This window comes from Bombina bombina, chromosome 8, assembly GCF_027579735.1.
Source record: "Bombina bombina isolate aBomBom1 chromosome 8, aBomBom1.pri, whole genome shotgun sequence".
Lineage (NCBI taxonomy): Eukaryota > Metazoa > Chordata > Amphibia > Anura > Bombinatoridae > Bombina > Bombina bombina.
The window spans coordinates 250,389,915-250,408,118 of NC_069506.1; the positions used below are offsets into that span (position 1 = coordinate 250,389,915).

General features: G+C 37.5%; 1 protein-coding gene across 2 annotated transcripts in view; it reads left to right on the forward strand.

The window, feature by feature from the left end:
- LOC128639092 (B-cell receptor CD22) overlaps positions 1 to 18,204 on the forward strand; it is a 256,771-nt gene that overhangs the window by 179,276 nt on the left and 59,291 nt on the right. The window contains exons 6-7 of one of the 2 annotated variants that reach the window (XM_053691241.1): positions 4,313 to 4,579; positions 14,896 to 14,992. In XM_053691241.1, coding sequence (XP_053547216.1) covers positions 4,313 to 4,579; positions 14,896 to 14,992 — 364 coding nt within the window. The remainder of the gene's footprint in view (positions 1 to 4,312; positions 4,580 to 14,895; positions 14,993 to 18,204) is intronic. The other variant, XM_053691242.1, reaches the window with a different exon arrangement.

An 18,204-nucleotide genomic window follows, 5' to 3' on the forward strand; every position in this document is an offset into this window, starting at 1 on the left:
CCAGGTGTTAGTCCCCTTGAAACAACTTTTCCATCACTATTGTGGCCAGAAAGAGTCCCTGTGGGTTTCAAAATCCGCCTGCCTATTGAAGTCTATGGCGGTTTGCCCGGTTCGCCCGTTCGCGAACATTTGCGGAGGTTCGCGTTTGCCGTTCGCGAACAGAAAATTTTATGTTCGCGACATCACTATAAATTAGTATTCTTCACTCTGTTCAGTATTAGTGAAGTATTGTAGGTATGAAACACGTCTGAGTTGTGGGTTTGGAGATCCCCTTCATTGTAGGGTTTTTTCTCTTTGTAACATACTGTGGGGGGTAGTTATCAAGCCGTCTACTTTACCTGCCTTTGCCGGCCCAATACGCCCGCCAAAGCTCGCCTACCATCGCCGCCGCAGACCTGCAAAATTTCGCCTAAGTTATCAAAAAAGCTGTCAAAAAGCCGCGCACCAAGTACGGGGCGATGAGCAGCGGACTGTGAGAGTTATCACTCATCCGAGCTCGCTGCTCTTCAGCTTTTTGACAGCTTTATTGCTAGCCTGTCACTAAACACCCACACTAACTACACTGTTCTACCCCCTATACCGGCGCCCCCGGAGCCCCCCGCAACTCAATAAAGTTATTAACCCCTAAACCGCCGCTCCTAGACCCCGCCACAACTCTTATAAATGTATTAACCCCTAAACCCCCGCTCCCGGACACCGCCGCCTCCTACATTATACCTAGTAACCCCTATCCTGCCCCCCCTATACCGCCGCCCTCTATAATAAAGTTATTAACCCCTATCCTGCTGATCCCGGACCTCGCCGCAACTAAATAAATAGTTTAACCCCTAAACCGTATTTATTTTAGCTAGTTAGAATAGTTATTAAATAGTTATTAACTATTTAATAACTACCTAGCTAAAAGAAATACAAAATTACCTGTAAAATAAATCCTAACCTAAGTTACAATTAAACCTAACACTACACTATCATTAAATTAATTAAATAAATTACCTACAAATAACTACAATTAAATACAATTAAATAAACTAACAAAAGTACAAAAAATAAAAAAAGCTAAGTTACAAAAAATAAATAAAAATAAGTTACAAACATTTAAAAAATATTACAACAATTTTAAGCTACTTACACCTAATCTAAGCCCCCTAATAAAATAACAAAGCCCCCCAAAATAAAAAAAATTCCCTACCCTATTCTAAATTAAAAAGTTCAAAGCTCTTTTACCTTACCAGCCCTTAAAAGGGCCTTTTGCGGGGCATGCCCCAAAGAATTCTGCTCTTTTGCCTGTAAAAGAAAAATACAACCCCCCCCAACATTAAAACCCACCACCCACATACCCCTAATTTAACCCAAACCCCCCTTAAAAAACCTAACACTACCCCCCTGAAGAACATCCTACCTTGAGTCGTCTTCAGCCAGCCGACCATCAATGGAACCGAAGAGGAGATCCGGAGCGGCAGAAGTCATCATCCAAGGGGCGCTGAAGAAATCTTCCATCCAATAGAAGTCATCATCCAGGTGGCGCTGAAGAAGTCTTCCATCCGGGCGATGTCATCTTGCAAGCGGCATCTTCAATCTTCATCCATCCGGAGCGGAGCAGAGCCATCTTTAGACGAGCCGACGTGGAGCCATCTTCTTCTTCCCGATGACTACTGACGAATGGATATTCCTTTAAGGGACGTCATCCAAGATGGCGTCCCTTCAATTCCGATTGGCTGATAGGATTCTATCAGCCAATCGGAATTAAGGTAGGAAAAATCTGATTGGCTGATTGAATCAGCCAATCAGATTGAAGTTCAATCCGATTGGCTGATCCAATCAGCCAATCAGATTGAGCTTGCATTCTATTGGCTGTTCCGATCAGCCAATAGAATGCAAGCTCAATCTGATTGGCTGATTGGAATTGAAGGGACGCCATCTTGGATGACGTCCCTTAAAGGAATATCCATTCGTCGGTAGTCGTCAGGAAGAAGAGGATAGCTCCTCGTCGGCTCGTCTGAAGATGGCTCCGCTCCGCTCCGGATGGATGAAGATTGAAGACGCCGCTTGGAAGATGACATCGCCCGGATGGAAGACTTCTTCAGCGCCGCCTGGATGATGACTTCTATCGGATGGAAGATTTCTTCAGCGCCCCTTGGATGATGACTTCTGCCGCTCTGGATCTCCTCTTCGGTTCCATTGATGGTTGGCTGGCTGAAGATGACTCAAGGTAGGATAATCTTCAGGAGGGTAGTGTTAGGTTTTTTAAGGGGGGTTTGGGTTAGATTAGGGGTATGTGGGTGGTGGGTTTTAATGTTGGGGGGGTTGTATTTTTCTTTTACAGGCAAAAGAGCAGAAATCTTTGGGGCATGCCCCGCAAAAGGCCCTTTTAAGGGCTGGTAAGGTAAAAGAGCTTTGAATTTTTTAATTTAGAATAGGGTAGGGAATTTTTTTATTTTGGGGGCTTTGTTATTTTATTAGGGGGCTTATAGGGGGCTTAGATTAGGTGTAAGTAGCTTAAAATTGTTGTAATATTTTTTAAATGTTTGTAACTTATTTTTTTTATTTTTTGTAACAGCTTTTTTATTTTTTGTACTTTAATTAGTTTATTTAATTGTATTTAATTGTAGTTATTTGTAGGTAATTTATTTAATTAATTTAATGATAGTGTAGTGTTAGGTTTAATTGTAACTTAGGTTAGGATTTATTTTACAGGTAATTTTGTATTTCTTTTAGCTAGGTAGTTATTAAATAGTTAATAACTATTTAATAACTATTCTAACTAGCTAAAATAAATACAAAGTTACCTGTAAAATAAATATAAATCCTAAAATAGCTACAATGTAATTATTAATTATATTGTAGCTATCTTAGGGTTTATTTTACAGGTAAGTATTTAGTTTTAAATAGAAATAATTTATTAAAGTATAGTGTAGTGTTAGGTGTAAGTGTAACTTAGGTAAGTTTTTATTTTACAAGTTAATTTCTCTTTATTTTAGCTAGGTAGCTATTAAATAGTTAATAACTATTTAGTAGCTATTGTACCTAGTTAAAATAAATTGAAATTTGCCTGTAAAATAAAAATAAATCCTAAGATAGCTACAATAAAATTATTATTTATATTGTAGCTATATTAGGGTTTATTTTAAAGGTAAGTATTTAATTTTAAATAGGATTCATTTATTTAATAAGAGAAATATTATTTAGATTTATTTAATTAATATTTAAGTTAGGGGGGTGTTAGGGTTAGGGTTAGACTTAGGTTTAGGGGGTTAATAATTTTATTACAGTGGCGGCGGTGTAGGGGGGGCAGGATAGGGGTTAATACATTTATTATAGGTGGCGACAGTGTAGGGGGGCAGATTAGGGGTTAATAAGTTTAATATAGGTTGCGGCGGGGTCCGGGAGTGGCAGTTTAGGGGTTAAACTATTTATTTATATGCGGCGAGGTCCGGGATCGGCAGGATAGGGGTTAATAACTTTATTATAGAAGGCGGCGGTATAGGGGGGCCAGATAGGGGTTAATAGGTATCATGTTGGTGGCGGCGGGGTCTGTGTGTGGCGGTTTAGGGGTTAATACATATATTATAGTTGCGGCGGGGACCGGGAGTGGCGGTTTAGGTGTTAACATATTTATTATAGTTGCGGTGGGCTCCGGGAGCGGCGGTTTAGGGGGTAATACATTTATTTAGTTGCGGCGGTGTAGGGGGGACAGATTAGGGGTATTTAGACTCGGGGTACATGTTAGGGTGTTAGGTGTAGACAGCTCCCATAGGAATCAATGGGATGTCTGGCAGTAGCGAACATGAACTTTCGCTATGGTCAGACTCTCATTGATTCCTATGGGATCCGCCGCCTCCAGGGCGGCGGTTTGAAAACCAGGTACGCTGGGCCGGAAAAGTGCCGAGCGTACCTGCTAGTTTTTTGATAACTAGCAAAAGTAGTCAGATTGTGCCGCACTTGTGTGCGGAACATCTGTAGTGACATAAGAATCGATCTGTGTCGGACTGAGTCCGGCGGATCGAAGCTTACGTCACAAAATTCTACTTTTGCCGGTGTCTAGGGCTTGATAACTAAGGCGAATCAGCCTCGCCACAAATACGCTGCAGAATTCCAGCGTATTTGAGGTTGACGGCTTGATAACTACCCCCTGTATGCTTAAAATAGTGAAACAAAGCTTGTTTTTAATAAATATAAAAAAATAAAAAGAGTGAATACTTCAATATGATAACCAATTCAGCCAACATGTAAAATCAAAAAGAAATATAAATAACTATCACAATCTAGATTGATCTAATTTTAACCACATCTGAGTATATTCTTCTTTCTGCAGATTCTGCCAAAGGAGTCAAAGTAAATCAAAAAAGAGTACAGATTGGAGAAGCGGAAGTCTTTGTACTTGAATGCCAGTTTAGTAGCAGTAACCCCAGACCAACACACTATACCTGGAACAAGGATGGGATTCCCATAGATAATGAAGTTGAATCAACCATTAGACTGTTTACTAGCATTAACATAACACACTCAGGCAATTATAGTTGTGTTGTGCACAATGACGTGGGAACTTCTTCATCTTTACCAGTAACTGTCACTGTAACCTGTGAGTACTTGAAACATAATACTGGCTAGGTAATATACCTGGTGTGTTTAGAGCAAATTGATTTTAACATAGAAAATGTTATTTTTTTCAGATTAGTTAATGAATGAATGAAACATATCCAATATAAGGAAGTAAGGTTTTCAGCTGTAACAGTAACGTTTCAAGATAAACTCATTTGAACATGAATGGCATATTAAAATGAATATTAAAATGAAGAATATAAATATAAAGTTGTCTGTTAATATAAAATTCTGATTAAAAAGTATAAATTTTAGTATCAAGATTTTGTGGAGCCATATGTACCATGCTGTCCTAGGCCTAAACTTTTCTGGACCACTATTTTTTCACAAAACATTGAGTTCCATTGCTTTAATCCCTTGGTGTTTATTTCAATTGTGGGTCTCCAACATTTTGGTGAATACAATAAGATTTGAATATTTAATATGTCAAGAAATCTGCAAGTGAAAGAGCAAAGGACATTTACTTGTTGAGGGAAGCTATGGTAAACAAGTGCTGACATGCTCCAGTTGGCCACCCTTTAAAGCAGTGCTTCCCAACTCCAGTCCTCAGGACCCTTAACCGGCCACATATTCATTATATCTTTACTAGAGCACAGGTGAACTAATTAGCTGATGGGTGAGCTGATTATTTCACCTGTGCTCTAGTTAAGATATAATGAATATGTGGCCTGTTAAGGGTCCCGAGGACTGGAGTTGGGAAACACTGCTTTAAAGGGACATGAAACCCACAATTTATATTTCATGATTCAGATGGAGCCGACAATTTTAGACAACTGTCCCATTTACTTCTATTATCAAATGTGCATCATTCTCTTGGTATCCTTTATTGAAGGAATAGCAATGCCCTACTGGGAGATAGCTGAACACAAAGACAAGAGGCATATATGTGCAGGCATCAATAAGTAGCTACTTTAGCTTCCAATACTGCAACTGCAGCTCCTAAGTCTACCTAGGTATGCTTTTTAACAAAGGATACCAATGGGGGAAATTAGATAATAGTATATTGTAAAATGTAAAAAAGGTAAAAGTGTTTTAAATTGTATGTTCTACTGGAATCATGAAAGTTTAATTTTGACTTTACTGTCCATTTAAGAAAAGTGCAACTCTAAGCTGGTGCATTTTAATGCACCTCTCTATGTAATGCTTGTGATCTACCTTGTATGTCACTATGGTAAAAAATTAAAATATATCTTTAAGAAAGTTTTCTATACAGCTTTAAAGGGACGACACTGTACCCAATATTTTTCTTTCGTGATTCAGATTGAGCATGCAATTTTAAGCAACTTTCTAATTTACTCCTATTATCAAATTTTCTTCGTTCTCTTGCTATCATTATTTGAAAAAGAAGGCATCTAAGCTTTTTTTTGGTTTCAGTACTCTGGACAGCACTTTTTTATTGGTGAATGAATTTATCCACCAATCAGCAAGGACAACCCAGGTTGTTCACCAAAAATGGGGCAGCATCTAAACTTACATTCTTGCATTTCAAATAAAGATACCAAGAGAATGAAGAAAATTTGATAATAGGAGTAAATTAGAAAGTTGCTTAAAATTTCATGCTCAATCAGAATCAGGAAAGACATTTTTTGGTACAGTGTCCCTTTAACTAATAGGAATTAAAAAAAGACAAAAGATATGCAGCTCAAAGTTGATTACAACCAGTGGTGATTTTAGAGGCTTGATGGGTTGCAAAATTACCCCAATCTTTCTTTATTTTAATCCTTCAATTGTTTCTTTCCACTTACAATATCTGAAGCTCCGCCTCTGTCCACACATGCTACATCTGCAACTACCACCAATGTGCTGCCTCGTTTATTTCCCAGCCTCCTTACCTCTCAAATTCTGAGGGCCATCTTATTTCAACTTCTCACATCTGCTGAGACCAATAAGGGACAGATATGCAGCAGATTTTGCCTTGTGAAATCAACACTGTGCATTTCAGAATTGGAAAACTCATAGGGCTAGATTACAAGTGAGGCACAAATGGTTTTGTGCTAGTGCAATTGTGATGTCACAAGCCATTCTCATTCAGCTGATATTACAAATTCAGAGAAATTGCAATTGGGCTAGTGCAATCGCCTTTTATGCTGTGGTAAAGAGCTAGTGGTGAACTAGTTTCCGAAAATAAAAAAAAGTTGCACAAAACACAACAAAAATACATTACAAAGTATACTTACATCCATAAATAAACTATTACCCCTAAACCGCCATCCCCCCACATTGCAGTACCTAAATAGAACTATTAAACATTAAACCTCCATCCCCCCATTGCAGTACCTAAATAGAACTATTAAACCCTAAACCGCCATCCCCCATCTTAAAGTACCTAAATAAACTATTAACCCCTAAACCGCCATCCGCCCACATCACAAAATCTTACCTTTAAAAAAAAAAAACTACCATTACAGAAAAAACCCGAAAACTACCATTACAGAAAATAAAAAAAATAAATTACCAACAATAATAAAAATTTAATCCTATTCTAATACCCCTTAAAAAACAACAACCCCAAAATAAAATAAATAAATGTCCTACCAATGTAGGAAATTTTTGTAAAGCGAACAGCTCTTTTGCTGAAAAAAAAACACCCCCCACCCACCACAAAATAAAAAAAACTAACTAAAGAGAGGGGCGGAGTTTGGCCACGCCGGGACATGGCCGCTCTGTGAGAGCTCCAAACTCTGCATAAGTTGCAGCAGAGGACCATATAAAAGCCTTCAGCCGGTGGGGGAAAGCTCAAGGACTGCAGCGGTTACCTTCAAGCGATCTAAAAGGTCTCTGATCGCTATATCTCAGGAGGAGTCCGGTGCGCAAGCTGCACAAACTGATATGCCGCCGCCATCTTGAATAGCCTGCTCCATGAGGCAACCGGATCGCCGCATCTAAGCTCAGCATCAGGTGCAGATAAATAAAAGTTAAGTACACCTCACACTCATGCCTCTAAGTATATGAACTGACCCCAGACATATAGTCAGAACAGGACAGGCCAATATTAATGACAAACGTAGCCCACACTGGGCACTACGCAGCTACTCGGGATATACCTAGTGCAGTACAGACTTAGGGGATAGTATGCTTCAATAAAGCCTTACCTCACCAATCCCCTATACTAACCAACAACAAGATGTGAATGCTTAAATTAAGCAACAGTATTGTGGAGACAACTATTCTTCAACATTTTCAACGTTGTTATAGATCTGTTTAATGTTGCTAATTAAAATGTGGAGTAAAATTACAGAAGATAATGTAAACATCACTTTTCACATTTTTACTCTGAAATAAATGACACTGTCACATCTGAAATCATTTCCACATGACAACCTGAGGGGAAATTTAATGCAATAATAAAAAGGAGACAAAATAAAAACAGCATAATGTTATCAATACATAATATTGTTCTTTGTACTGTGCAGCCTAGCTCCTGATTGTAAGGCTTCATTATCATAGCAAGAGCTCCATCTAGTGCCTCAAAAGGGGAATTACAACCTCTAATTGTTTTAATCTCTTATAAATACAAGAATGACATCCAGAAGACAAACAAAGCCTGAAAAGTCTCTTAAACCTCACAATACTACTCCTGTATCAGTCTCAACTTTTTTCCAATCCCAAGAAAGGGAGAGCCCGGGGCAGGAGTCCTCAAATCCAAAACAACCTGACAAAAACAACAGCACCAGAGAACCCTATGGCGGGATCACAGCAAGACCAGTTATCACAAATCCTATCTAAAATGTGCGAACTCCCATCTAAAACAGATATAGACTCTTTGAAAGACCTGATTAAAACGGAGATCTAGAAACTATGCAAGATGAAACAATGAAAGATATCAAAGACATAACTGAACACCAAGAACAACAATCTACCCTGATACAGGATTTGAATGACAAGATTGAAGATCTGGACAATAGAGGTCGCAGGAATAATTTGAGAATTAGAGGGATCCCTGAAACGATAGAACCAGATGATTTAGAAAACTATCTGCAACTTCTGTTCCAAACTCTTTCGGGATCTCCAGAACCTGCAATAATGATTCCACTAGAGAGGGCTCACCGAGCTCTAAGAGCGAAACCCCCAAGTCAAGCACCGCCTCGTGATGTCATTATGAAATTCCTACATTTCAAAGATAAAGATACTATTTGGCAACACTTCAGGGACAATCCCAACTACAAATATCAGGATCATGAACTACAAGCATATTTGGATTTGAGCCCCCTCACATTACAGAAAAGAAAAGACTCTAAATTTATCACATCTGTGTTGCAGAAAAACAACATAAGATATCGCTGGGGATATCCATTTGGTCTAATTGTGTTCCTGGATGGCAAAACCTGGATATATAGAAGTTTGAACGACTTGGACTCTTTTTCTAAAGGTCTCAATCTGACATTTCCTATCCCACCAGACCAAAACAACTCAATGGAGACACAAGGAGGATCTTCTCGTTTGAAAGAAAGGCGCCCAGAGTGGGCTACAGTTCATCGTCGGAAGAGAAACTCCAAACAGAAGATAATCCAACCAGATTTGAACTCTGAAACTGACACCTGAAACTCTGGAGAGTCTAGAGAAGGAATAGAATTCACTTAATAGCTCCCTGAAAGGGCAGCAAGTATCCTTTAAGCTTATTTTTGTTGTGCTGCATTATATATATTCTATGTTTGTTATTTATTATTAGGATTGTTAAATATCTTTTTTGCAGGTTTATGTCAATTAAACTTTATGTTGTTTATGGTGACGGTCTAGACAGATAAAATATAAGTGGTTATAGGAAGCTATGGAAAAGACTAGAGACAATATTGGTACCACTTAAATGACTCCTGTGAGGACAGCCTGGTCTCTTCTAGCCTATCTCAGCTGTGTTGCATTATCTATGTCTTGTGGGTGTTATATATTGTTAGAAAAGTTATATACTTTGACTTACTGAAAAGTAAAATCTAGGTTGACCCTTTGTTGAGTGAAATGTTGTTCAAATGTAATTGCCTTTCCCCTCTCTAATGTATCTAATAGTTAGGAAGCTCACAATAATATTTACTTGAAATATATCTTCAGTCCTCTTATTACCTCTTAAACGGAAGTCTCCGGTACACCTCCCCTTTTCAACCCCATTTACCTATGCTCCTTTTTCTCTCTTCTCTGATTTTGTTTTACTTTTTTTTCTCTCTACCTCTGATAATGGCTGTTCGAGAGAGCGCAATTGCTTACATAAATGATCACACTCATCCATGACACACAACTCTTTGCCTACAAAATAACACACTTCCACTTACCCATACCCCATCATGACAAACAAACAAAGTAATCAGATTAAGGTAATATCTATTAACTGTAAAGGTCTTAATTCCCCTCTGAAGAGAAATTCTGCCCTCCACGACTTTAAACAGACAAAAAGTGACATTGTGATGTTACAAGAAACACACTTCAAAAGGGGTAGGGAACCTCAAACATTTAAATTTAAGTTTGGTCAAAGTTTTTACTCGTCCAACCTATCTAAAACAAACAGAGTAGGGATACTGATAAAACACAATGTCCCCTTTCAGGAGATTGCAACCCACAAAGACAAAGAAGGTAGATTTTTAGCAGTGATAGGCACATTATATGGAAAGATTGTGACATTGGCATGTGTATATGCTCCAAACTTTAACCAGCACCGTTATTTCAAAAACATATCTAATACACTCCTCGATATTATGAAAGGCTCTTTAATAATTGGAGGTGACCTCAACGTACCACTTGACCCATCCATAGACTGCTCCACTCAGTCAACCTCTATCTCCTTAAAAAGGATAAATACAATTAAACAATGCTTACGAGACTTAGCGGTACATGACGTGTGGAGGACTCTTAAACCTTTAATAAAAGACTACACTTTCTACTCAGCCCCACATAAACTGTTCTCCAGGATAGACTACATACTTATGGATGTCACTAGTTTTTCATATGTCAGACAGAGTAAAATTCTACCCTGTACGTGGTCAGACCACTCTTACATGAGCTGTGACTTAAAATGGCCTGACATTCCTAATAAACACTTCAATTGGAAATTTGACCCATCACTACTAGATGATTCTCTGATAACTGAGAAGCTGGGGAAATCTATTAAGGAATACTTTGAAATTAATATCTTCCCACTCATAGACAATAGAATAACCTGGGAAGCTCATAAAAGTGTAATACGGGGTGAATGTATTAGCCTCCAAAGCATGCTGAATAAACAAAAAAGAGCTAGATTAGAAGAAACATTAAATCAAATAACTATTCTGGAATCCCGACATAAACAAACTCCAGAGGATAATCTCATTCACGATGAGCTACAGTCTAAAAGACAAGATATGAATGCACAATTGTTGCATATCTATAAACGTAAAGCCCTTCAACTTAAACAAATTTATTTCGATAGTGATAATAAGAGTGGTAGGTTTTTGGCAAGAAAATTACGTAGACGAATTAACAAGACTTTTGTCATGTCCATTAAAAACACAAAAGGCTCCCCTTGTTTAGGTACAACAGCTATAGCAAAAGCATTTCGGGACTACTTTGAAGGATTGTATAATCTTAATGAATCTGACCCCATAGCATCTACACATGATAAATCTCTTAAACATAAAATAGCAAAATATTTGGATGGCATTGGGATCCCCTCCTTATCAAAAGAGCAACAAGAATACCTAGATCGACCAATCCAAACGGAGGAAATTACCAATGTTATTAAACACTTACCTAACAGTAAAGCCCCTGGCCCGGATGGCTTTACTAATCTCTATTATAAAAAATATCACCCCCTATTGACCCCCCACTTATGTAACCTTTATAATGGAATAGATAAAAAATAACACCTTTTTAAAACACTCACTGGAGGCCACAATAGTTTTACTTCCCAAACCAGGGAAACCACCTGATCAGGTTATGAACTACAGACCAATCTCCCTTTTAAATACAGACTCGAAAATATTTGCTAAAATATTGGCTAATAGAATATGCCCGCTTTTACCTCATCTTATACACGGAGACCAAGTTGGCTTTATTATGAACAGAGAAGCAAAAGACAACACGATCCACACCTTGCACCTAATACAACACGCTTTAAATACCAACACTCAATCGGTTTTGATCTCCACGGACGCAGAAAAAGCGTTCGATCGTGTAGATTGGACGTTTTTATATCACTCTCTAGAGCGTTTCGGTTTTGGAGTAGGTATTTTAGGAAAGATATTTGCTCTGTATAATAATCCAAGCGCCCGTATCCTAGTAAACGGTACTCTCTCCGATTCTTTCTATATTAAAAATGGAACAAGACAGGGGTGCCCCCTGTCGCCCCTACTGTTTGCCTGTGCTATGGAAATTTTAGCCATAAAAATCTGGGAAAATAATGCTATTAGAGGAATGTCTCTCCAAACAGATGTATATAAACTATCTCTTTTCGCGGATGACATACTCCTCACACTCACTAACCCTAGCATGTCAATCCCAGAATTAATGAGAGAGTTTGATGATTTTAGAAATATATCTAACTTCTTAATTAATTTTTCGAAGTCAGAAATTATGAACCTTAACTTAAGTCAGACAGAGCTTCACCAAACACTAAAAATGTGTCCATTTAAATGGCAAACCAACGCTATTAAATATTTAGGGATATCGCTGACACGACATCACTCAGACTTAATTACTTTTAATTATGATACACTCAAGAAGAATATAATAGCTGATCTAAGCTCGTGGAGATCTAAACGTCTTAATTGGTTGGGGAGAATGGGGACCATAACCATGAATATTCTACCTAGACTGCTGTATCTTTTTCAAACTGTTCCAATACCCCTCCCTCCATCCTATATACCTTCCCTACAAAAAATTATTAATGATTATATATGGGATAGAAAGCATCCCCGAATTAATAAAACATTGATGTGCCTTCCCAAAATATCGGGGGGATTGGGTGTTCCAGACTTGATGAAGTATAGACAGGCGATATTCCTTCAAAGAATAGTAGATCGGCACACTAATTATAAGGACAAGATATGGGTTAAGATAGAACACCAAATAGGCCGCCATCATCATTTAGGCTCTTTGTGTTGGATGGAGCAATCTGAAAGAAGGACAAAGTTAATGGACAACTATATAATTGTAGAAATTTTTAAAATGTGGGATAGACTGATGGTTGTGTACCCATTACTTTCTTCTAAACCTTCACCTCTAACACCACTTCTAGGAAATCCAGAATTCCTTCCAGGTCTAGAAATGAATAAACTAAACCCTTTAGATAGGCTAAGTAATTTACCTTTTTATACTCTTACTGAGGCTGGGTCAATGCACTCTAGATCGAAGCTCATCGAAAATAATCTACATGTTTTTCGTAACTGGTACTTCTACTTGCAGGCTCACTCATTTCTCCAATGTCACAAAGGGAAAAATAACTTGATACGTTCTCCAACAAACTTTGAAAAATTATGCATCTCAAAATCCCCTATTAGACACACCCTATCCATAATTTACAACATACTACAACAGGTCCCGATAGGCACAGAATATCACTATATGAAACGATGGGAAAAAGAACTTAAAATCAATATACCCCCTAGAGATTTATGTAAAATATTTAAAAGAACTATGAAAGCTTCTACATCAGCCAAGATATTAGAAATCAATTTTAAGATTCTGCATCGCTGGTATTATACTCCTGCACGTTTAAAGACCTTATACCCACAAAGATCTGACCTATGCTGGCAATGCAAAAAAGAGGTAGGGAACATGGGACATATTTGGTGGAGTTGCAGCAAAATCACCCTCTTTTGGAGAGATGTAGTAACCCATACAGAAAAGATACTGGGACCAAACATTCCATTAGACCCTTTACTGTGGCTCTTAAATAAACCTCCCAAAAAATTACCTGTAACACACCTAGCCTTATTTCAAGTCATTTCTAACAGTGCCAAAGTACTAATTGCACAACATTGGAAGCAAAAACAAATCCCCTCTATAGCTCTATGGGTAGACACTATACATAAAACTCTACAGCTGGAGGAGTACCATTATATGAAAATAATGAAACAAGACTTCTTTCATGAGATGCTTTTTATTTGGGAAGAGTACATACATAGCAAGTATAATATATGATGTAAGACATGGGATACAAATCTTGGATGAAAACGCGAACGAGCTATTTAATACAGGTTCTGCGCTTTAGCGAATAGCCATAAACCTTTTCTTTCTATATTTCTTTTCTTTTTCTTTCTGTATTTAAAAAAAAAAGAAAAAAAAAAAAAAAAAAAAGGGAGGTTAAAGTAATCACTTATGGTCATGTCATCATTAACTGTTATAATATGTAATATTGTCTATAAATATGATGTGATGTAACGTGTCCACACAATGTAACTGTATCACTGTTTAATGTTACCTCAATAAAAAAAAAAAAAAAAAAAAAAAAAAATAACTAAAGAAAGCTAAATTACCCATTGCCCTGATAAAACTAACACATACCCTAAAGTTGGTACTCACCGATGATTATGGACGCTGCTCAATCTTTATCCCGGCGGCATTCCATCTTCATTTATCTTCATTGCGGGTCCATCTTCTAACTTCATCTGGTGGCGGCGGCGGCAATGTCAATGGCCCTGACAATGGTGGCGGCAACATTGGTCCTCCTCTTCAGACCTTCAACACAGAAGTCCTCTTAGTGCGGTTTCCAGCTGCACACTGAATAGTGATTGCAAGGTACCCCTTTTATAAAGGGGTACCCTTGCATTCCTATCGGCTGATTTGAATCTTCAAATTTAAATCAGCCAATAGAATGAAAGGAAAAATCTTTCATACTATTGGCGGATTTGAATTTTCTTTCACTTTTTTCTCCATTGACTTCTATGGGGAATGCAAAAATGCAAGGTCGTTTTTGCGAGTAGGGTTAGGTTTTTAGGGTTAGGTTTATTTTCCCACTTTTTAGTCTCCATTGATTTCTATGGGGGAACACATGCATGTGCACGTGAAAACTCTGCTAGCCCAAATAAGGTTCTTTTCAACTTGTAATACCGGCGGAACCTAAAAATACCCAAAAAGCCTAACGCTAGCAATGTTTTCGCTAACGTGAAGTTTAATTACATAAAATATGTCAAAATATATAATAAATATATGTTTAAAAATAATTTTAACTATGCCGAATTACACATTAAAATCTTAAAAATGTTCATATCTCTAATTGCCAAAAAAAAAACATATCTAATGAGCAAAGATAGTGTTGATTCTATCAAATATACAAGGAAGCTAGATTAGAATCTAAATGAAAGGGTATATTAATAGATGTTTCTTCATTTGCAGCTGAAAATAGCAAGGATGAAATTGCATTAATTCTTGGAGTCACCGCTGGACTTATTGTTGTGATATTATTGGTTCTAGTGTCATACATTTATCTAAGGTAAGTGACTAAACCAATCGTGTACAAACAAAACAATTCAATGAAAATAAGCAATTATACTGAAAAAAAGGCTTAAAAGTGAATAGTCATATATTATTATTTATTTGTAGACCATCAAAAGATTAAACATATTATATAAATGATCAATAATATATTATCATAATATACTGTATGTAATATCAAATGTATTATACTATAATCCTTTTAAGTGCTGAGATATTTCAGTATTTTGCCAACCTTTACATTTAATGTCTAGCTGCAGTGATTTTTTTTTTTTTAGATACTCACACAAATAAAGTTTATTATTCAGAACACGGAAAAATAACTTTAATTTGCATAAATAACCAACTACAGCAACAGAGCTGTCTTTTTTAACTTGTAGTATAAATAATAAAAAAAAATTGTTTCTCCTCTTATTATGTCAACTTTTTGATGTTAAGAAGAAACAAAGGACAGAGGCAAAGGAAAACATAAACATTAGATACAGTGAAAATATAACATTAGAAACAGAGAGCAAATTGGAAAATGAAAAAAAAAAAGTGATAGGAATAGATAGTAGAAAATGAAAAAAAATGTGGAGAGGAAGAAACAAACGGCTAGATTACGAGTTTTGTCGGTTAAAACTTGCGGGGCTAACGCTCCTTTTTTTTCCAGCGCTTACTTTAAACAACGCTGGTATTATGAGTTTTCTGAATGGCTGCGTTAGCCTCAGAAAAGTGAGCGTTGAGCAAAATTTAGCTCCACTTCTCACCTCAATACCAGCGTTGCTTACGGTAGCGGTAAGCTGGAAAAATGTGCTTGTGCACGATTTCCCCATAGGATACAATGGGGCTGAGCTGGCTGAAAAAAAACCTAACACCGGCAAAAAAGCAGCGTTCAGCTCCTAACGCAGCCCCATTGTTTCCTATGGGGAAATACTTTCTAAGTCTACACCTAACACCCTAACATGAACCCAGAGTCTAAACACCCCTAACCTTACACTTATTAACCCCTAATCTGCCGTCCCCGACATCGCCAACACCTACATTATATTATTAGAGGGACGTAAAACCCAATTTTTTTCTTTCATAAATTAGATAGAACATAACATTTTAAACAACTTTCTAATTTACTCCTATTATCATATTTTCTTTGTTTTCTTGTTATCCTTATTTGAAAAGCAGAAATGTAAGCCCAAGAGTGTGCACATGTCTGCAGCACTATATAGCAGCAGTTTTGCAACAATGTTATACATTAGCAGTAGCACTAGATGGCAGCACTATTTCCTGTCCTGTAGTGCTTCAGGCATGTGCACGCAACCTACCTAGGTATCTCTTTAACAAAGAATAACATGAGAATTAAACATTTTTGATAATAGAAGTAAATTGGAAACTTTTTAAAAATTGTATTCTCTATCTGAATAATTAAATAATTTTTTTGGGTTTAATGTCCCTTTAACCCCTAATCTGCTTCTCCGGACTCCGCCGCCACCTACATTATCCCTATGAACCCCTAATCTGCTGCCCCTAACATCGCCGACACCTATATTATATTTATTAACCCCTAATCTGCCCCCCCCCCCCACGTCGCCGCCACCTGCCTACAATTATTAACCCCTAATCTGCCAACCGGACATCGCTGCCACTATAATAAATGTATTAACCCCTAAACCGCCGCACTCCCACCTCGCAAACACTATAATAAATTGTATTAACCCCTAATCTGCCCCCCCAATGTCGCCACCACCTACCTACAATTATTAACCCCTAATCTCCCACCCCCAACGTCGCCGCTACTATAATAAAGTTATTAACCCCTAAACCTAAGTCTAACCCTAACCCTAACACCCCCCTAAGTTAAATATAATTTAAAGAAATCTAAATAAATTTACTATAATTAAATAAATTATTCCTATTTAAAACTAAATACTTACCTATAAAATAAACCCTAATATAGCTATAATATAACTAATAGTTACATTGTAGCTATTTTAGCATTTATATTTATTTTACAGGCAACTTTGTATTTATTTTAACAAGGTACAATAGCTATTAAATAGTTGATAACTATTTAATAGCTACCTAGTTAAAATAAATACAAAATTACCTTTAAAATAAATCCTAACCGAAGTTAAAAATACACCTAACACTACACTATCAATAAATTAATTAAATAAATTACCTGCAATTATCTAAACTAAAATACAATTAAATAAACTAAACTATATTACAAAAAATAAAAATATTACAAGAATTTTAATCTAATTACACCCAATCTAAGCCCCCTAATAAAATAAAAAAGCCCCCCAAAATAATAAAATTCCCTACCCTATACTAAATTACAAAAGTAATCAGCTCTTTTACCAGCCATTAAAAGGGCTTTTTGCTGGGCATTGCCCCAAAGTAATCAGCTCTTTTACCTGTAAAACAAAATACAAGACACCCCCCCTAACATTACAGCCCACCACCCACACACCCCTACTCTAAAACCCACCAGATCCCCCCTTAAAAAAACCTAACACTACCCCATTGAAGATCACCCTACCTTGAGCCGTGTTCACCCAGCCGGGCACCGATGGGCCAGAAGAGGATATCCAGACCGGCAGAAGTCTTCATCCGATCTGGGCAGAAGAGGTCCTCCATCCAGCAGAATTCTTCATCCAAGCGGCATCTTCTATCTTCATCCATCCGGCGCGGAGTGGGTCCATCTTCAAGACATCCGACGCAGAGCATCCTCTTCCTGACGACTAACGACGAATGAAGGTTCCTTTAAATGACTTCATCCAAGATGGCGTCCCTCGAATTCCGATTGGCTGATAGGATTCTATCAGCCAATCGGAATTAAGGTAGGAAAAATCCAATTGGTTTATTTAATCAGCCAATCGGATTGAAGTTCAATCCGATTGGCTGATTGGATCAGCCAATAGAATTGGCGCCGCATTCTATTGGCTGATCCAATCAGCCAATCGGATTGAACTTCAATCCGATTGGCTGATTAAATCAACCAATCAGATTTTTCCTACCTTAATTCCGATTGGCTGATAGAATCCTATCAGCCAATCGGAATTCGAGGGACGCCATCTTGGATAACGTCATTTAAAGGAACCTTCATTCATTGTTAGTCGTTGGGAAGAAGAGGATGCTCCGCGTCGGATGTCTTGAAGATGGATCCGCTCCTCGCCGGATGGATGAAGACAGAAGATGCCACATGGATGAAGACTTCTGCTGGATGGA